This window comes from Penicillium concentricum (genome assembly GCF_028827145.1).
Source record: "Penicillium concentricum strain IBT 3081 chromosome Unknown utg000001l_segment0_segment0, whole genome shotgun sequence".
NCBI lineage: Eukaryota > Fungi > Ascomycota > Eurotiomycetes > Eurotiales > Aspergillaceae > Penicillium > Penicillium concentricum.
In genome coordinates this window covers 8,039,061-8,059,392 of record NW_026622754.1, presented here as the reverse complement: position 1 = coordinate 8,059,392, position 20,332 = coordinate 8,039,061, and the positions used below count along the sequence as shown (strand labels likewise).

At 50.6% G+C, this 20,332-nt stretch overlaps 9 protein-coding genes across 9 annotated transcripts; 3 read left to right on the top strand and 6 right to left on the bottom strand.

Annotated features, from left to right (window-relative positions):
- Positions 1-174: 174 nt before the first annotated feature.
- Positions 175-3,420, bottom strand: N7517_003099 (translation initiation factor 2; the record flags this gene model as incomplete). The annotated part of the gene is made up of 3 exons (XM_056720829.1): positions 175-326; positions 386-3,344; positions 3,394-3,420. The coding sequence occupies 3 exons, from the start codon at positions 3,418-3,420 to the stop codon at positions 175-177; spliced, it is 3,138 nt and encodes a 1,045-aa protein (XP_056584964.1).
- Positions 3,421-3,717: 297 nt separating this feature from the next.
- Positions 3,718-4,950, top strand: N7517_003098 (uncharacterized protein; the record flags this gene model as incomplete). Its single annotated transcript, XM_056720828.1, has 5 exons — positions 3,718-3,823; positions 3,961-3,972; positions 4,027-4,163; positions 4,219-4,847; positions 4,920-4,950. 5 exons carry the CDS (start codon positions 3,718-3,720, stop codon positions 4,948-4,950), a joined length of 915 nt encoding a protein of 304 aa, XP_056584963.1.
- A 428-nt stretch (positions 4,951-5,378) lies between these two features.
- Positions 5,379-6,589, top strand: N7517_003097 (putative inositol phospholipid biosynthesis protein Scs3; the record flags this gene model as incomplete). Its single annotated transcript, XM_056720827.1, has 2 exons — positions 5,379-6,425; positions 6,488-6,589. 2 exons carry the CDS (start codon positions 5,379-5,381, stop codon positions 6,587-6,589), a joined length of 1,149 nt encoding a protein of 382 aa, XP_056584962.1.
- Positions 6,590-6,996: 407 nt separating this feature from the next.
- On the bottom strand, positions 6,997-8,361 carry N7517_003096 (uncharacterized protein; the record flags this gene model as incomplete). The annotated part of the gene is made up of 3 exons (XM_056720826.1): positions 6,997-7,049; positions 7,100-7,360; positions 7,425-8,361. 3 exons carry the CDS (start codon positions 8,359-8,361, stop codon positions 6,997-6,999), a joined length of 1,251 nt encoding a protein of 416 aa, XP_056584961.1.
- A 310-nt stretch (positions 8,362-8,671) lies between these two features.
- Positions 8,672-10,009, top strand: N7517_003095 (putative erythromycin esterase; the record flags this gene model as incomplete). The annotated part of the gene is made up of 1 exon (XM_056720825.1): positions 8,672-10,009. One exon carries the CDS (start codon positions 8,672-8,674, stop codon positions 10,007-10,009), a length of 1,338 nt encoding a protein of 445 aa, XP_056584960.1.
- Positions 10,010-10,088: 79 nt separating this feature from the next.
- N7517_003094 (IlvD/Edd family dehydratase) lies at positions 10,089-12,153 on the bottom strand (the record flags this gene model as incomplete). The annotated part of the gene is made up of 3 exons (XM_056720824.1): positions 10,089-11,298; positions 11,354-11,508; positions 11,557-12,153. The coding sequence occupies 3 exons, from the start codon at positions 12,151-12,153 to the stop codon at positions 10,089-10,091; spliced, it is 1,962 nt and encodes a 653-aa protein (XP_056584959.1).
- Positions 12,154-12,639: 486 nt separating this feature from the next.
- Positions 12,640-14,395, bottom strand: N7517_003093 (fungal specific transcription factor domain-containing protein; the record flags this gene model as incomplete). The annotated part of the gene is made up of 4 exons (XM_056720823.1): positions 12,640-13,249; positions 13,304-13,688; positions 13,744-14,272; positions 14,321-14,395. The coding sequence occupies 4 exons, from the start codon at positions 14,393-14,395 to the stop codon at positions 12,640-12,642; spliced, it is 1,599 nt and encodes a 532-aa protein (XP_056584958.1).
- A 1,053-nt stretch (positions 14,396-15,448) lies between these two features.
- nut2 (mediator complex subunit NUT2) lies at positions 15,449-16,168 on the bottom strand (the record flags this gene model as incomplete). The annotated part of the gene is made up of 3 exons (XM_056720822.1): positions 15,449-15,845; positions 15,986-16,082; positions 16,138-16,168. The coding sequence occupies 3 exons, from the start codon at positions 16,166-16,168 to the stop codon at positions 15,449-15,451; spliced, it is 525 nt and encodes a 174-aa protein (XP_056584957.1).
- A 338-nt stretch (positions 16,169-16,506) lies between these two features.
- Positions 16,507-19,671, bottom strand: N7517_003091 (putative serine/threonine protein kinase; the record flags this gene model as incomplete). Its single annotated transcript, XM_056720821.1, has 3 exons — positions 16,507-18,567; positions 18,621-18,718; positions 18,780-19,671. 3 exons carry the CDS (start codon positions 19,669-19,671, stop codon positions 16,507-16,509), a joined length of 3,051 nt encoding a protein of 1,016 aa, XP_056584956.1.
- Between the last annotated feature and the right edge of the window lie 661 nt (positions 19,672-20,332).

Here is a 20,332-nt window from a genome sequence, read left to right as displayed (position 1 = left end):
GTACATAGAGATGCAACAACGCCCAGACCCTAGATGCAAGTCAACCATAAAAGCAAATGAAAATATAATACATAGTTTGAATGAAGATCATGGGGGGGGAATGGAGAGTGCTAAATGAAACAAATAATACAAGCGGTCATCACGACCGCACAGATATTAAGATCACCGAGTATCTCACAGATAGCGCTTCTCGGAGATCTCTTCATAACACTGGACATGGTCACCAGGTGCGAAATCTGTCCAGTTCTCGAAAGCGATACCACATTCTGTGTCCTTGCGCATTTCGATGACGTCTTTCTTGACGTTCTTGAGGGAGGTCATTGTGCCTGTTGTGGAAAATTAGTTTGGTTCAAATTATTTGTTGAGCTGCTTGTGATATGCTTACCATCGTAGACTATCTCGTCCCCACGAAGCACCCTGACCTTGCGAGTTTTGTTGATCAGACCGTTACGCACACGACTTCCAGCAATGGCTGTCTTTTCACGTCCCTTGACAGTGATCTCGAACACCTGCTGGATCTCGGCTTCTCCAGTCACACGCATAGTGATTGTCGGAGGTAGCTTTTCACTGAGAATGGACTTGATGTCGTCAATCAGTTTGTAAATGATGTTGTGGTCCAAAATCTCGACGCCCTCGGCCTCTGCAATACGCATAATATTAGGATCAATGGCCTGGTTGAATGAGACGATCTTTCCCTTGGCACTGCCAGCATGTTCGATATCGAATTCACTGACAGGGCCAACACCCGAACGGATGATATTGGCAAAGACTTCGTTGTTGCCGACTGCTGCAACGGAGTTCAAGACTGCCTCCACCGAGCCGTCCACATCGCCCTTCAGGATGAAATTGACCGACTTGGGGCCGGTTGGTTCATCTTCCTTTATTGTTTCTTCCTCTTCTTTCTCGCGCCTGCGCTTGTCGAGAAGGTCACGACGAGCCTCATTGATGGCAACCATATCGACACCCATCTTCTGGGTATCAGACCTCTCCATGCGGTAATCCACTACGTCCTTGGCTTTCTGCTCGTTTGGTGCCTGTAGGAGCTCGGTGCCAGCACCTGGCTGCTCTCTCCAACCATCAATCTCGACGGGCATTCCAGGCGTGGCTTCACTGATAGTCACACCAGCTTCATTGCGGAGGGTGCGGACACGAGCCCACGCGGTACCAGCAACAATGATATCACCTGGCCGCAGGGTTCCACGTCGGATGAGAGCGGATGCTGCACGGCCATAACTCTTTGTAGAGGCCTCGATAACCCACCCTTCGACGTTACAGGTGGTAGCTGCGCGGTGGTCGAGCATTTCTGATAGCGCAACGATGGCTTCTTCTAGTTCAACCATTCCTTGTCCGGTTTTGCCGCTGACACCGATGGCCTGAACGTCACCTCCATAGTCCTCCACATGGATACCATGAACAGAAAGGTCACCCTTGACTCTATCAAGGTTGCTGCCCTCCTTGTCAATTTTGCTGATGGCGACAATAACGGGAACCTTGGCTTGGGTGGCGTGCTTGATAGCCTCGATAGTTTGCGGCTTGACACTGTCGTCCGCGGCAACCACAAGCACCACAATATCGGTCACGTCGGCACCTCGGCGACGCATTTCCAAAAATGCAGAATGGCCGGGTGTATCAAGGAAAGTAATAGCTTTTCCGGAAGGCATCATTACGGAGAATGCACCAATATGCTGGGTGATACCACCATGTTCAGACGCTGCCACAGATGACTTGCGCAGCCAATCCAAGATCGTGGTTTTGCCATGATCAACGTGGCCCATAATAGTGACCACAGGTGGCCGAGATGGCAGATCAGATGTGTCCTCTAGTTCAGGGGCAGCGTGTAAATCTGCCTTGCCGCTGTCGAAGATAGCCTCGTAGTTGAATTCTGCTGCCACCAATCCGGCAGTTTCTGCATCGAGAACATCCCTGTACGTGATTTCCTCGAAGCCCATCTCCTCCATTCGTTGCACAAACTGCGCCGGCCGTACGCCGATGACATCGGCCAAGTTGCTAACACTGATGAATTCGGGCAGGTAGAGAGGAGCCGGTGCTGCCAGCGCGGCAGCCTTCTTCGCAGCCCTTTGGGCATCCTTTTCTTTCTGTTGGCGTCTCCGCTCTATGCGGAGGCGCTCCCGACCCTCCGAGTCAAAGTCGGCTCCATCAGAAGACTCGCGGCGTCCCTTGCGTCCATCGCGGCGCTTCATAGGCTTTGGCGGCTGCTGTTCTTGTGTCTCTAGATTTTCTAGCTGCTCCAGCGCAGACATATCCCAAGACCACTGGTTCTTCTTGAAATTTTCTGCTCCCTCTTTTGATTGGGGTTGATCGGATTCCTCTAGATCGCGCCCTGTGGTTTCTGTTGTATTCGGCTCGACGTCTTGTTCCAGCTCAGATAAAACCGAGTCACCTAATTGCTGGAACTTTCTAGTATACTCAGAAGGGGCCCGGAACTCCTTGGATTGCGAAGGCTCGGGAGAATCGTTATACTCTCTGGTTATTCGGAACTTTTGCTGGGCGTCGCCAGGTCGAGAGGTTTTGCAGAAGGGACACACTTTTTTTGTGGCAAAAACCTGTGCCATGCACTGAGGGCATTTCCAGCCATCGCGGGCCAGTGGACGGTCCCTAGTTGCCCTGCTCTGATACTGGCTCTGGAATATGCCTGGTGTCTTTTCAGGGGCGAATGGGTGATCTTCTTCAAACGCCGTTTTTGTTTCTCGAATAGACGGGTTCCTTTCCTGATTCCGTGAGGTTTCTCTCGACCACCTCATGTGACCACCTGTATTCTTTTCTTCGAACGGGTTCTTCTCTTGGAAGGACGAGTTCCTCTCCTGGTTCCGTGAGGTTTCTCTCGACCACCTCATGTGACCACCTGTATTCTTTTCTTCAAACGGGTTCTTCTCTTGGAAGGACGTCCTCTCCTGGTTCCGTGGGGTTTCTCTTGATCCTATCATGTATCCCTGATTATCCCGAGGGCCCACGCGCCGCGCGAACGGTTTTCTCTGCTGGTTTGATTGCTCTGAGTTCCATTGCTGATTCGACTGTTCTCGGCTCCGTTGCGATGGTGCAGGTGCTGGCGGCGGCGGCGGTTTGCTATTGGCGACAAGGGTTTGGCGCATCGCTTGTTCTGCGAAACTCAAGCCCGTCGAGGGCGTAGTTTGTTTAGGACCCCATCGATTGCCGAACTTGGGCTTCGCGGGCGCTGGATTTGAAGCAGTGCCATCATTATTTCCACTTGATGGGTCTGACGAGTTACAATGCGCCGCGGACGACCGTAAGGCCCGCCGAACTGTGAGAGCTGTTAAAGACTGTGTTCGGTAGGCTGAATTCGACCATTCAGCCCGACACGATAGCTATATTTTAGTTAGATAATGTCCCAACACTTAACAGCTGCGGACTTACCCTGCAGACTGGCCGACGATGCATCATTCACTAGTCTCTCCACATCTAGATCCGTCAACACTTTTTTTCCCTTCGTAGAAGTTCGAGGACGAGGAGCTTATGTCACTGCTTAGGTCAGCGGTAGATATCACGTGGGCACCACCTGGGGCAGGGCTGGGCAATTTGCTTATATAAAACTCCCGCCGGAAAAGTCACGTGCCTCGGCATTCTCATCGAATCAGATGGCAGATGGCGCAATAGCGATAAGCGGGTTAGATATAAAGTCTGGAGTCTCCGGATTGTGTCCCTGTCTATACTTTTGGTCGCAATTGAATTCTTTGAAACATGGAGACTGAGGTTATTGACATGATGGATAAGGGCGGCGGTGCCCTCCGCACCGTCAAGGATTTGGCCGCGGGCGCAGCGGGTGGAATGGCCCAAGTTATCCTCGGTATGTGTGCACCCTACTTTGTTTGATTTCCGGGGAGAAGCCATGGATATCATGAGATGAGAATCTTGTCATGAGTGGTAGTTTCTTGGGGAAATATTCAGACATGCAAAACCAAACAAATGCTAACAAGAAATTAGGTCAACCCTTTGGTATGTGATCTGCTCAAAGCCCATCTCACGAGGCACTGATTGACAATTCGGCAGACATCGTCAAGGTGCGCCTGCAAACTACCACTCAGTACAAGAGTGCGCTAGAGTGCGCAACCCAGATCTTCAAGAAGGAAGGTCCCGCGGCCTTCTACAAGGGCACACTGACCCCGCTTATCGGTATCGGTGCTTGCGTGAGTTGCCCCCGCGGCCAAGGTCCATTATAGACAAATCCTCTAATATATTCAGGTGTCTGTCCAATTCGGCGCCTACCATGAAGCGCGTCGCCGCTTGGAGGAGCTGAACAAGAAGAAATACGCCAACTCAGCCCTTTCTTACACCCAGTACTACATGGCCGGTTCATTTGCCGGTCTCACCAACTCTGTGCTGTCAGGCCCAATTGAGCATGTGCGTATTCGCCTGCAGGCACAGCCGCACGGCGCCGGTCGTCTGTACTCCGGCCCCATCGACTGCGTGAACAAGTTGGCCGCACAGGGTGGTGCCCTCCGCGGTATTTACCGCGGCCAGGCGGTCACTCTGCTCCGTGAGGCCCAGGCGTACGGTGCTTGGTTCATGGCCTTTGAGTTCATGATGAACCAGGATGCCAAGCGTAACAATGTTAAGCGTGAGGATATCTCCAAGGCAAAGATTGCCACATACGGTGGTCTGGCTGGTGAGGTCCTCTGGCTCTCCAGCTACCCGTTCGATGTTATCAAGAGTAAGATGCAGACCGATGGATTTGGCGCGCAACAGAAGTACAGCACCATGCGCGACTGCTTCAAGAAGACCTATGCCATTGAGGGTCTCGGTGGTTTCTGGAAGGGTATTGGCCCTACTCTGCTGAGAGCTATGCCTGTTTCTGCTGGAACATTCCTGACGTATGTTTGCCCTTTGCTTTGCTCGTTCATAATCCTTGCGTTTCTAGAATTGCAGCTAACCCCTCTCCCTAGTGTCGAGTTGGCCATGCAGGCACTTGGTTAAAGGTCCAGTCATGGCATATTAATGATGAAAGTTGACGCATTTGGTTTTTGTTCGGTTTCACTTGAATTCTTTGATATCCAGGGCTCGTTAAATACCCAAAAGTTGAATGGAGGTCCACTACAGAAGTGAACGGCATTTCAAAGCTTATATAGATCTATATACATGTCTGACATCGAGCAATCGTGAAATTAGATATACGTATACAGTGTTTCCAATATATAGAGTTAAGATTCCTACAATGCCAATGGGACGTCCCCCAAAAAATACCACCAAGCAGTAGCGAAATACATAATTATAGGTATGGTATTCTTTTCATGGCTTTTGATTATATACATATCCGGTGATTCAGATTGCAGAGAAGATCTCTGATGTTGGAGGGTTTGTATTGCCTGAGGCATTCATGCAGCAGCCTCGGCAGGCAAACCCTGATGTCATCTGTCCAGGTCATCGTCAACTTATCCTGCTTCGACCTTCCCAATTGCAAAAACTATGTTCTGTGGTCATATTTGAATGTTCCGGTGAATCTTCATTGTGTATTTCACAATATTCCACTTCATTTCCCTCTGATCGAATCTCGCCCTATGCTTACGACCATGGCCACATCCACCGCGCGACCTCCCGCCCTCCTATCAGCTGTTCTCCTCATATACCCTGCAACATTATTACTGGGGTCTTTGTTCTCAACAATATCACCAACAGCGCGTCATTCCAGAGATATGTCTGGCTCTTCCCCACAGCCCGCAAGCCCTCTGGCCCCATCCCTGGCCGCAGACCTGCACCTATCCGATGGCCCCGTCAACTACTTCGCCCGAAAGAATAATATGTTCAATGTCTACTTTGTGAAGATCGGATGGCTATGGACCACAGCCGCCTTTGTCTCGCTTCTCCTATTCCAACCCTTATACTCTTCATCTCGCCGGGAGTCCTCCTCACAGCAAGAAGCACGTTTCCGACGCACCCTCCAAGCCATTCTACGTTATGCACTCATCACAACAGTATGGTATCTTGCAACACAATGGTTCTTCGGCCCGGCAATTATTGATCGCGGTTTCATGGCCACGGGCGGCAAATGTGAACGGGCCCTCGAAGAAGCCGGGAAGATGGCCGCTGGGCAGAGCAGCCCCACCGACTTAGAAACACTGTTCACAGCAGCGACATGCAAAACCGCCGGCGGCGCATGGAGGGGCGGGCATGATATCAGTGGACATGTGTTGATGCTAGTTCTGGCCACGGGATTCCTGGCTTTTGAGGCTGTCGGGGCTAGCGCACCCGCATGTTTGTCGCGTTTTAGTTCCACTGGGGACGCGGGGCGTGAGCGCAAGGCCAGTGATGCCGATAGTACTCCAGTGATTGATTCAACCGAGACTGGCGGGTTCGCAAGTACGTGGTCACTCCGTCTTGTTTGGGGTGTTGTTGGCCTGGGTTGGTGGATGCTCTTCATGACCGCGATCTGGTTTCATACTTGGTTAGAAAAGGTGCGTGCATTCTTGGGCAAAATCCTACGACGAAAATTTCTATTAGCTAACGATTTCTCCAGTGGTCTGGTCTGTTCATTGCTTTAAGTGCTGTGTATGCCATCTATATACTCCCAAGACGGATAGCATCGTTAAGGGATGTGATTGGACTTCCGGGAGTATAGATATCTGTCTTGCCTGCGAGATCTGACTCTCAGCAGTTGTGAATATACCGAATGATAATGATAGATTGCATTGTTTTTCGGCATGGAGAATGCTCAAGCCATCTTCATCTTGATGTTGAAATGGTTATACATGGAAAAACTCCTCTGTACGTTTTATGCTCTATACTGTCTTGATTCCAAGGTTCTACCTTTGGGCCTATATTATGCATCGTAGAGTGAGAAGCCCGACATGTCTACTCCGTACTCAGAATGTCAAACTTTGCTTATGCTTTTATGAAGATATTCCTGCATCGTGCCCCACTGAGAATCGTTGCCCTACTTCTTCATTGTAGAACAGCCCATTCAAAAAAAAAAAAAAAAATACACATGGATTACGGAAACAGACCGTTCGTCTCTTTGGATTTTGTTCATTCCCAGGGTGTTGCTATTGGTTCTCGTCCCAAGAATCCAGCTTGAAATGCTAAAACGTGTCAAAATACCGAACTCATCATATGGGCTGGTTAGACTTACCCCCCGGAATCAACGCAGACGCATACATCACCCGCGTGATAGGCCTCAAGTCCACTGGTGTCAGATCATCGGATATTGATAGCTGCATATATGGATCCCAAGCAGCAATGATAGCATCGGAGTAGCATTTTAAATCAACTGATTCTTTTTCCGCATTCATCTCTGACTGACATTGGATGCCCATGCAGGTACCGAACTCGCGAAAGGCCAACCGAAATCGGATATTGCGCTCCAAATACTGATTGATCTCGAACAGATTGTCTGGAATCATGCCCGGTCAGCTTGGGTCTTGTCCTATAGTTCTTCAGACACAAAGGCGACTAACATATTTGCTCGAAGCATTTCCCCGCCAGGTCAGCAGCCCATCTCTCTCGCCCGGAAAACCAATGTGCCGTCCATAAAGTCATACCCAAATCGAGAGGGTCACTTGAAACAAAGTGCTCCCCTTTGCGCTCCATCGTGCGTCTGTAGTCATCGATCTCCTCGGTCAAGACTGCCCCATCACCTGCTTCCATGGCTGTAGCCTGCAGAAGTCGAAAAACAACAAAGCCATCAATCGGATCAAGATTGCCCTCTGATTTGACCATTGGCTCTGACAGATCCATGCTCATTTTCCATATCATCCTCGGTCGAGCTGCCGCGCGATCAACAAAAAACCTTGGGTGTATCGCTTTTGCGAGCTCTACGGCTTGCCTGTTGTACTTCACATCCCCCGATGCTTTGGCCATTCGGTTCAAGGCAAACATCCAAACCGTTAGGTAATGATGATACTGCCCATCGCCGTCTGTACCGTGAGCATCTGTCTTGCCGATCCTCAATCCACCGCTTAGTGGGTTCGCGTCTGTTGCTCCTCGAAGTCTTGAGTGGCCGTCTCGCGTTCTACCCAGAATGTCATGGACAGTCTCAATTAGACGACCAGCCAGTATCAGATAACGATCGTCGCCAATGGTATCATTACCAGTTCGCCTATACTCGCTGTGCATCGTGAGAAAATTGACAACCCCGAAGGCGTCTGTCCATAGATATCGCCCCCGATGACCGCCTGATCTGGGTGGTGGAATCCAGTTTGGGGGGTCATCGATGCTGCTAAAGTTCCCATAAAGAGATTCCATGGCCTGTCCGAAGCGGTCTAGGCGCGGTGACGGACTGCAGGTTGGGAGAGCCATTGTCGAGGTTTGAGCCTTTGAAACAAGACGGGCATATGTGTAGGTGCTGGGATGAATGATTGCTTGTTTAGCGATGTGCGGGTTGAACAACTGCATTTGTTATCGATTTCCATCCCCAGATGTCATTTATTCCACTGTCATCGGAATTGAGGTTTTGTGGTTTGCCTTCAACGATGAAGTCATGATGACTGTTTACCTACCGGGATGGGAATAATTCGCTGGGAAAAATCCCGAGAAGCAAAGAGCATATGTTGTATCGATGAAAAAAGAATAGAAATGTCGTGGGTAATGTCCGACGTTTTAGTCTCGACATATTCATCTACGTGAGATTTTCCATGTGAAGATATTCCCAACCACAGCTTAACCGTTCATGCGATTGGCATCTATATTCCGACCTCCAAAAAAGATGCCTCAGCTACAGGAGCTTTTCAATTCAGCAGTGCAGCCCCTGCCTGTAATCGAGGACAAGAACTTCGCATCACACTTCGATACCTTTGCGGGTAACCAAGTGATTCTTCTAGGCGATGGCAGTCATGGAACATCTGAGTTCTATTCTGCACGCGCAGAGATCACAAAGCGACTCATCGAACGGCACGGCTACACCATGGTCGCAGTCGAAGCAGACTGGCCAGATGCAGAGGCCATCGACCGATATGTGCGTTTGCGCCCAGGTCCCAAGGCGCAAATTGGAGGAAGTGCAAAAGGATATGAACCATTCAATCGATTTCCTACCTGGATGTGGAGGAACTCTGAAATGCAACAGCTAGTTGAATGGATGCGTGATCGAAACCAGGCCCTCCCACCAGAGCAAAGAGCCGGTTTCTACGGGCTGGACCTGTACAGCATGGGTGCCTCTATCGGTGCTGTGATCGATTACTTGGACCGAGTAGACCCACAGGCAAGCAAGCAAGCACGTCAGAGGTATGGGTGTCTTGAGCCTTGGGTCGATGATCCCACTTCATATGGTCTGGCATCCCTTCGAGGAATGGAAGACTGTGAAGGTCCAGTGATGAAGATGCTTGGAGACCTTTTGGAACGACGGCTTGAATACACCGGTTCGCGGGATGGCGATGAATACCACAGCGGCGAACAGAATGCCCACCTGGTTCGTGATGCGGAGAAGTATTACAAAGCAATGTACTACAGCTCAGCGAGTTCATGGAACCTGCGCGACATGCACATGTTTGAAACCTTGGAGCGTCTGTTAAAGCACAACGAGGGAGAGAAAGCCATTGTGTGGGCACACAATTCCCACGTCGGGGATGCGCGCTATACAAGCATGGGATTTCGCCGCAAGGAGCTCAACATCGGGCAACTATGTCGTGAGCGACTGGGACGCGAGAATGTGACCATTCTTGGATGTGGCACTCACACTGGCACCGTTGCCGCTGCCCATGAATGGGACGATGATATGGAGGTCATGTCCGTCCGTCCATCCCGAGACGATAGTTGGGAGATTGTGGCCCATGATACTGGAGTTCCACGCTTTGTGCTTGACCTGCGTCAGGATCGCATAGATCCCACTCTGCGCTCAGCTATCGCTGCCGAGCAACGCCTGCAGCGTTTCATTGGTGTCATCTACCGACCTGACACAGAGCGTGCCTCCCACTACTCGCAAGCTTTCCTTCACAAGCAGTTTGATGGTTATGTCTGGTTTGATGAGACCAAGGCTGTTCAACCCTTGGAAGTCATCCAGCCCGAAACACCGCTTGGAAAGGGAGAAACTTATCCATTTGGGCTGTAGTGGTATATTTCTTATGTTTTGTTGGTTAAATGCAAATGAATTTCATTCAGTATATTCGTCTCTTAATATCGATGTTCCTTCAATGATTATGGCGCAGTGGCTGGCCTTCTTGAGCTAGTCGCTGATATTTGACTGCCTTCCGTAGCACCATACCATTGCTCAGCTGATCAGTTTCCTGGCGGAAAATCTCCTGCCACGGGGTACCACTTGGGACAATGGGGTATCCCTCGGTACCCAATGCCTTCCTTCGGTCTTCGATCTCATCATCGGTAATAAGAATATCAACCCGCCGCTTGCGCAAGTCAATGCGAAGTCTGTCTCCATCTTTCAGAATAGCAAGATTGCCTCCTGCAGCGGCCTCGGGGCTAGCATTCAAAATAGAAGGTGATCCAGAGGTTCCAGATTGTCGCCCATCTCCGATACAGAAAAGTCCATCAATACCCTCTTTCAAGAGTCGGCCTGGTGGATGCATATTAACGACTTCTGCTGCTCCGGGATACCCAATTGGACCAACACCGCGCATAACAAGGATGGTCTTCTCGTCGATGTGTGCCGTGGTTTCTAGGCGATGTTCGTAGTCTTCGGGTCCGTCAAACACCACAACAGATCCTTCAAATGCCTCCGGGTCATCGGGGTTGGAGAGGTATCGCTTCCGGAATGCGGGTGAAATGACACAGGTTTTCATGATTGCAGAGTCGAAAAGATTTCCCTTCAAATGGGCGAATCCGGCATCTTTCATCAATGGATCGTCGTATGGTTTGATGACACGCCGGTCCCATGTATGCTTCCCACGGACATTTTCGGCAAGAGTTTTGCCGTTGCAAGTGAGCACATCGCCGTGCAGCTTACCCTGGTCTAATAACTCGGCCATAATAGCCGGCAATCCTCCAGCGCGGTAATATTCTTCACCAAGATATTCCCCCGAGGGTTGCATATTCAACAGCAGCGGGATAGTTGATCCGAAAGTATCCCAATCATCCATAGACACCTCTACGCCCGCGTGCTGCGCGATAGCGTTGATGTGGATAGGAGCATTCGTGCTGCCGCCAATTGCAGCATTCGCTACGATAGCATTCTCAAAGGCCTCACGTGTCATGAGGTCACATGGTTTCCGGTCTGCTTCTACCATTTCCACGATCTGTTTGCCTGTTTCATAGGCGCATTGGGCTCTGTGGCGGTAGGCAGCGGGAATGGCGGCTGACCCGGGGAGTGCCATTCCTAAGGATTCTGCAAGTGCATTCATCGTCGAGGCAGTTCCCATTGTATTGCAGTGGCCGACTGATGGAGTGCTGGATTTTGTATTAGATTCCGTGGCCATTAAGCAGGGATTTAGAAATGGCTTACCCTCGGGCAATATAATCCATAAACTCGTTTTCGTCAATCTCACCCGTAGCGAAGAGCTCTCGCCCATGCCACAGTACAGTACCTGCTCCGGTCAAAGCTTCTTTGGAGTAGCCGTTGAGCATAGGTCCCACGTTCATGCAGATAGCAGGGATATTCTAGGAACATCAGCATGGATCTAGGAATCTTTCAGGTCTGAGACCCACCATTGTAGCCGCGGCCATCAAGCAAGCCGGGGTTGTCTTATCACACCCGGTAAGCAACACAACACCATCAAGGAAATACCCCGTCAAGATCTCCACCAAGCCAAGATACGCCAGATTACGATCAAGGGTAGCAGTAGGTCGCCTCGAGGTCTCCTGAATAGGATGTGTGGGGAACTCAAACGGAATACCGCCAGCAGTCCGGATGCCCTCACGGACACGCTTAGAGAGCTCAATGTGATGGCGATTGCAAGGCGCGATATCCGAGCCCGTCTGAGCAATTCCAATCATCGGCTTACCAGACATGAGCTCTTCTTTGGTGATACCGTAGTTGAAATACCGCTCCATGTAGATAGCTGTCATGCCGGGGTTGCTGCGGCAGTCAAACCAAGCGGATGAACGAAGTGTTCGTCCTGGTTGTTTGACGGGGACTTGGGCATTATCTGCCTCGCTCGTGACTTTCATGCGCGTTTCTAGCTCCTGGTTGCGTCGTCGCAGGGCCTGCAACTCACTTAGACAGTCCTCGATGTTGATTTGTTGGGGTTGGGCATCATTGCTGCATGAACAGCCCTCACAGGACTTCTTGTCGGAACACGCCATGGTGTTACAGGTCTATATCTTGAGCTAGTGTGTGATAAACATCCCATGTGAGGGGGCAACAATGGATTATATATGGCGAGCTCCCCATTTGTGCTTTCAAAAATGCGGAGTGCATTCGGGAGACACTTCCCGAGGTCATTTGGCGTCGAATCATTGGAATAGTACAGGTTGTTGGAATGCCCCGCGTGGTACCCGCGTGGTCACGGAGATGAGCCGAGATTTTGCCCCCTCGGGATGTGACAATCCGAACATCAATATATCTCTTAGATATGACGAGGGGTCTGTTCTATATTTACCATCGATATAATTTCCAATAGCTGATTTTGGGTGCTCTAACTAGCTCTGGCAAGTGAGATGGAGATTGTCACTCAAAAACCAAGGACTGCCAGTCCACCATATATGCCATTGGAGCAAATTTCGTTTGTCCTATTTTTGATCGCGTAGATTATGAGGGGCCATCTATAGATGTTGTCAGGGTATATCCATTCATGCCACAGAATTCCAGAACGAATGCGACTCTACATCAACCTGAAAGCCTTGAGCAATTGCCTCAAGGTCCAGATCCGATAATTCCAAATTCATCAAGGAAGATCCAAATTCAAGTGCCCGGTCTGCGATACCGAGTTCTCTGGCAACATCGATAGACTCATCCATGACCAAGTGTTCACTTGGAATGGTGTTCCCAGGGCTCCCAAGGCTTCCAGCGCGCTGATTGTCGTTCGCAGCACTGATCCCTAAGTGGGAAATCAACTTATCTAAATTTTCTCTAGCTTTTTCTGCTGCAGAATAGAGCCGTGTGTGTTCGGAAAGAATATTTCGGCAAAGAACCAGTGATTGAAACACAGTTGAGTTGCTCCCTTTCTGTGCAACAATCCGTGCGTGAATCGTTGCACTGATATAGGTAGCATAAGAGAGCATGTACGGTGCACTGCTCAGAGAAAAGTGCTGCGAGTAGTCGTGGAGTATTTGAACAATTTGGTTCGCGGCTGATGTACATGCGTTCACTGACTCATGGGCAGTTGTTGAATTGATGACCCCGTCGTGGCCAATTATCAAAGGACGGTGTACTAAAATGATAAGCACATTGAATAGGGCTCTTTGCAATAGTTAGTAGCTATCGATTAGTACTGGTTGGTGCGAGGGAACATACAAAAGACAGGCGGATTGAGGCAGGAGAACCGCCTGGTCCGGGAATGACAGATAATCAAGCTGAATCGGCAAGTTTTGGCGCCAGGTTCTCAGCTGTGACTTGATTTCCTCCGAGATATTTGCTCTATGGGCCAGATTCGACTCTCGGGATTCCGAATAAATCTCACGAAGAACACGTTCCACGATTGTTGTCAGCCCGCATAAATTGGTGAGCAAAGAAACATTCAGTGACGGAACCACTGCTCGAGGCTTTGTAGTCGTGTAAGTTATGTCCTGAAAAGGTTCAAGTTCATCATAGTCATCCAGAAAGTCTAGTGACGCTCTCAAGTTGACACGGTTGAGAAGCGGAGGTCTTCCTTGGAAAAGACACTGGATCTTATCAATTACTACCAGAGAAGTTAGAGGTAATCCCATACCCAGTACAGGGAAGTAATAGCTCACGGTATGCTCCCCAGAGGACTCGTTTTCGAATTTCAAGTTCCTCGGCAGGGATACTTTCCACATCAGGAAGTACATGAAGACCAAGATCAATGAACATATTGAATGCATTTCCAGCGTATAGCCATGAAAGACTCCGTTCATCACATCTAGAAAAAAGTGCATTGGACATAATGAGCAACGCCTGAAGGGTCGTGATTTCGCTTTTGTCGAAACAATCTCGCAAAAGCTGGGTGAAGCGCTGCCGGAACTTCCATCCTGCAGTCGTAATGTCATTTGGGTCGGAACGAAGCTCTGGTCGGTCGCAGTGCTTCGACACCACGAAAAATATCGCATTCAAAAGCAATTTAGAAAAGTATGGTCCCTCGCAGGCCATGTCCCGCATGAAAGCCGGCCGATAGATTATCTGTGCCGTGTAAAGCTGACGACTCCAGTATATGGAGAGTAGATGCATGCCAATCTCCGGATCCATACCATCAAAGTCGAGTTTTCCAGCGGCAAGATTGAGTGGCTCTAGCTGTCCTTTTATTTCCTAATTAGTACCATAGTATTGCCTGGTGTTGCATGCGACCTAACTTACTCTGTCGCGCTGTCTGGGAAAAGAGAAAATGCCGTGTCCCCTCTTCGTTGGATTGACCAGGTCTATTGTGCTCATTGTGGTTCGGACTTGTATCATCATATACTGTACTCGTTGGGCCATGATACAATGACGTGTTCCTGCGGTTGTTCTCTGGTACTTCTGGGTGTGATGCATCTCTAGTCGAAGTGGAGGGAGAGTCATTCCGTGAGAGACCAATACCGGCTACTCTCGATAATAGCAATGGAGTACGTGGACTGCTTGCTGATGCAACGGAATTTTCCGGCTCTAATTGCATCCTTCCAGCAGAAGTGGTGGTGCTGCCCCGGAACTGGGCACATTTCTGTCGAAGAACTTCATTCTCCTGCTCTAGTTCCGCAATGCGGTGGTTGGTTGGCCCAAAAGCAAAGCGTCAGCAACGTGGTATTTGATCATAGGTATCTCGTTTGTACCTTGGCTTATTCTGGACCACGCCTAGCCGACAATCGATACTCTTAGCTAGACAATTCCCACATTGGGGCCTCTGGGCATCACACTTCAACTACTTGTTTAATCTGATGAGTTCAGAGTCCACCTAGAGGCCCAGAATACGCACCTTTTTCTGGCGACAATGGACACATGCTGCTGCCGATCGGCTCCTTCGGATTGGCATTGTGCTTGAGGTCCGGAAACTCTTCTTCCGAGATTTGCTTCATGTCCATTCGATGACGTCAGCCATAACATTAACTTGATAACTAGCCTTATTTATCAGGTGTGAAACATCCATGGATAACTAGTTAACAAGTTGACAAAATGTAGTTAACTACGTTGCTCTACATATGAGCAACGCTGCTAAGCTTAACACTCAAATTATTAACAATCGAAAGGCCACCATAAAGACTTCTCAGCTATCATAACTCCCTACCACATGCGCTACCCGAAAGAAAAAAAAAAGCTTTGCAAGCGCCGCGCTCAATGCGAACCATATAAACTCCAATGAATGCACCAGCTCCATGAACTTCAAACAAAATGGTTGAAGAAGGACTGAATATCAAGGCCGGACTAGACCTCAGCCCGCGAAGTTGACCCCTGCCAACGAGGGATGCAAGTCAACCAATAGAAAATATCATACCTGCACCTATCAAAGGGCCTTCAATTTCCACTCCCAGATGTAGCAGCAGCCCCCGCCCCAGCAACACCATCAGGCCCATCAACAGCTCCACCCGTCGCAGCAACCACCCGGTCAACCTCGCCGCGACACTCAGGCATAGCGCTGCGCATCTCGCGGGCCAGCACGTCCCGAAAGCTCGCAAAAGCCTCGCGCTTCCCGCGCAGGTCCTGGTTCCCACGCTGTACAAGCTCAACGAACTCGCGCGTGTAGATGTCAGGGTTGCGCGCCGAGTCGACGTAGTCGATTATCTCTGGTGGGAGCTGGATGCTTGCGAGGGAAGGGTTGGAAGGGTCGGTGTTGGTTTCTGGTTGATTTTCTTGCGTTGGTGGGAGCTGGGTGTGTGTTGAAAGGGTCGAGAGGGCGACGGTTAGGTTTTTGCTGGATTGTATTAGTCTTGGGTGGTATGTAGGGTTGGGGTTTAGTGATGTTTCTTGTCAGGGAGAGTTTTAGTTTGATGGGGAACACTTGAGGGCATAGTGGAATCGAGGGAAAATATGATGCTAGTGCGGCTGACGTACATTTTTCGCACAAGCTCTTGCTGTGTCTCTGGGCCCAGATAGCCGTGGACGGCAGATTGGATCTCGAATAGGTGCTGAATCACATCTTTGAGGTCGTCTGCGTGAGGAATTAGCATGTGTACTCTCAGGGCTACCTGCTTCTCGTAACTCACCATCGACCGTTTTCAAAGTCACTGGCGCCATGATCTATTAGATTGAAAGAGATCTCGGCTCAGAAGCTGAAAGTGAGGTTTCTCTTACTCTTGCGGGGAGAAACAAAGGCGGTGTGGGGACAACATTGAAGTATATAGTTGAGATCGAACGCGCTCTCAGCTACGATTACAGAAGATGAAGGCAGTGTTTTTGAAGTCATGTCCACGGATTTAAAGAGAATTTATGTGATGTCCAATATGTCACTGTCTATATATGCATAGCTCGGGGGAACCAATGTCATTCCCCGAGTTGCGCCCGCACAGCGAACACACGAACACAGCGTCACGCTGAAACCGCATGTGAAACAAACAAGACATGTATCCTGTACTCTACACTTCCCGCGTCCTCAAGCTAGAAAGGTTCGGGATTTTGATCTCTGTCTCCATTTCAAGACCGGACAAGCTTGGGAAACGCTGACTGAATTTAGCCTCCCAGTCCTCTCCAGGGCTTGCCGGAGTCTCTTGGGAGGAATCATTGTCGTGACCAGTACCCGGTCGCGAGGTGGTTGCACTAGCGCGCAAATTCTTGGGCTTCGGTGGTGCAGCTGGTCGAGTAAGAGGGCGTTGCGTGGCTGGATAACTGGTAGGGGGAGCAGATTGCGGTAGACCTGCAGAGATGTTGGGGCCATCTCGGCGATCCGGGAGTGTCGTTGAAACTTTACGAGGAGTGTAGGCTGGGCCAGATGTATGAGAAGCGGGCAGCTGGCTGGAGGTGGTGGGTCTAATCTCACTCTGCTTTGCCTGCAAAGAAGAGGAAGTCTCCGTAAACCGTCCATACCCAGTAGCAGTCTTTGGAACAGTCGGTTTTTCAGACTCTCCAAGGAGTGACTGCACCTTATTCTGAATTGTACGAGAGCGAGCGCCATCGCCCATCGCTCTTACACCCCCGTCGCCCGTTTCAGCAACCCGACGCCGGTACTCAGCTGCGGCATTGGCGACTCGTTTCTCCTCTTGGGAGAGTCGGCGGCGTTCCAGCTCCCGGCGCATCTCTGGTGAGATGTCGTCCCGGTCCACATCTTCCAAGGCAATCTCGTCATATGGCAAGATACCCTCATCGGCTGAATCCGACGCCCCAATCAAACCATGCCGAGGCGGATCCTCTGCCGATGGCGAGGAGGATTTTTCTTGGTTGCCCGCCTCGAATCGGCGGAATGCGTCGCCGAATCGACTAGCAAATAGGTTCTTGCCTCCTGAAAGCGACAAGGTAGACAGGCTACCGCGCTTGTTGTGTTTGTGGCTACCGCTATAACGTTTCTCGCGCTTCCGATTGCTCTCTTGTTCTTCCATCGCGCGTAGGTAATCGACATCAGAAGAAATAGTCCGATCAGACTCGCGATCTACATCGGTACGCACTGGCCGCAGTGACGCTCCGCCCTCGTATTGCAAGCGGGACATATCTAGCGAAGACCGTGGGCTCTCGGAGTCACGCGGCATGTCATATCTCGCTCCAGGCTGTACTGACATCGGCCGAGCTTTTCCAGTGGCGGATTTAGAACGTCCCACGGGATCCTTGACCTCCAATGTCGAAGACCGTCTCAAGGCTTCCATCGATGGGCGCGCAGAGTTAGGCTGGCTGGATATACGGTCAGAGGGCAGCCGCGAGCTTCCTTCCACATTCAAGCTCGACATCGGAGAGGATGGCGCCTTATGCGGCCGTGTCACTCTTTGTTCTTCCTCGGTTGCAAATGGCTGGTTGGAAGATCGTTGTTCGTTATCAGACGAGGGGAATCGATAGATTGGGCGACTGGACAGCTTTGGCTCCGGCAAACGAGGTGTTTGGATGGGTGAAGTCATAGTGCCCGTCGACACCATCGTAGGCCGCTGGGGAGTTGGCTGGTACAAGGGAATAGCCTGCGGCGTGGGAGTTTCACGCAAATTAGGTGCTCGGACAGGAGAAGCCTGGGATGGTCGCTTATAGACTGGCTTCGGTGCACGTTCGGGCGAGACACGTCTGGCGAAAGCATCATCGGCCAAGGCGTTCGTGAGTCTTCGGGATAGATCCTCGTCCTCGGGCTGAGATTCTACTGTTGGCTCGAATTCAAACGTGTCCCCTTTCTCATGCAAAATGTCAAACTGGTCCAAGGAGGGGAATCGTTTTGACATCTCCTCTGCCGTCTTCTTTCGGGCTGCGCTCCCATCCAGGACTGCAAACGGATCATTTGACGAACCTTCAGCAGTGGCTCGATAGGGCGAAAGACTCGGTCTCTCGGAAGTAGGCTGGGACGACGGGGATTTTCCAGGTCGACCACGCCGCATAGGCGCAATCTCTGGAATTATCTCGGTCTCCTGCATCGGAGGAGAAAATACTGCGCCCACCGCAGGAGCTTCCGTGGGGGTAGGCGGTAGCTCTTGATACTTGCGCGCCTCCGAAAGAGAGCGGTTGGAATAGATCTAAGCGACAGTCAGTTTCAAGTTTGCACTAAAAGAGGCTTGTGGCAACATACGTCTTTGATAGGGACTTCCTTTCCTTGCATCTTGCACACCTCGCGCACGACTTCATATATGTTAGGACGATTGCGGGGATCTTCCTTCAACATAGAGCCTGTGCGGAACTGTCAGCTATCGATGATGGATTTTAGGCCAAAGAGAGATTCCAAACTTACCAATGAACAGCTTTAGCCGACTCGAAAATGAAGGGTAGGAAGGGTATTTGAAGGTCGCGTTGAGAATAGCCATCTGACCGACCTCTTCGAAGGGGGTTGTATAGTAGCATAGTTTGTACAAAAACACACCAAGTGCCCAGATATCGCTCTTTTCGTCAATCGGTTGCTTCCGATAGACATCAATCATCTCTGGGCTCCGGTACTGCAGCGTGGTATGCCGCTGCACATCATCTTCAATCAAGCGGCCCTCGGCGGCGGAAGTAGCAGCAGGACGAGGGGGTGCCGAGGATCCAAAATCACACAGTTTGTAAGTGGCAGAACTCCCCTTACCCGAGATCAAAACATTCTCAACTTTCAGATCACGATGAAGGAGAGGTGGTTTGAGATAATGCATGCACGCAACACCTTCGGCAACATCGGAGAAGATCTTAATGATCTCCGGCTCTGTCAACCGGTGTTGAAGCCGGGTGTTCATAAAGTCGATAAGACCACCACCCGCGCAGTACTCCATGACCAGGAACACCTCATATCCACCTCCGCGCAGCTGCGAGGCATGCGAATCAATATACTTCACAATGTGCCGGTGGCCCTTGAGCTTCTTCATCGTTTCCACCTCAGTGCGCATGTTGGCAAGGGCCGCCTTGTCAGGCACGGCCACCCGCTTCAGCACTGCGGTTTCGGACCCATTGACTGGCTGAGGCAATCGCACCACGTAGACATGAGCAAAACCACCTTCAGATAGGTACTTCTCCACTACGACACGATGGCCGCCGACTTGAATCTTGGTGCCCGGAAGCAAGGTCCCCGCAGGTGCTGTCACTGCGGCGACAGGATTGTAGACGGGGAATTGACGTGACGTCGCGGAATGACCGTGGTGGGATTGTGAGGACATAATGTCGGGATGCCCTTCAAGGGCGGGTCGTAAATCGGTACTCGGTGGCTAGCGACACGGCATAGAGAGTGAGACGGAGATTGGGGGGTTTCAAGGTTGGCGGAGATAGATGCCTGGGAGAGGGACTAAAAAGGACAGGTGGGCCGGGAGGCGGAGACACGGGGTAGTACCTGACTACCAGACTACCACAGGGGGGACACAAGAAGATTTGAAGCTGAGATAAAATAGAAAGAAGACGATCAACACCCCGATGGAGAGAGAGAGGGTATTGGAATCTCAAGTGGAAGGCCACCCAATCATCGGTTGCGGATCACGTTCTGCCGAGTCTTGCTCCTCACCATCGGGTTGTCTTTCACATTCACTTCTCCTGAACTACTTTCACTAAGTTGTCCCACTGCCAGACTAATATCCAGTGTTCAGCATGGCCTAAGTGGGCCAGGATGACCCCAAGTGCCTCTTATAAGGCCCGGCGTCCTCTACTACCTGGTCATGGTCCCGCACCTCATGCCCCGATCATGGGACATCTATCATGGCGCTTTCGCAATACCCGTGGACAGTGACCATGAGATATAGCTGCCTGCCTTTTTTGTGCCCTAAATCATGAGCACCAACCTTAGAGTCGAATTTTACCACACTCCCCACACTATCAGCTCTAATCCAG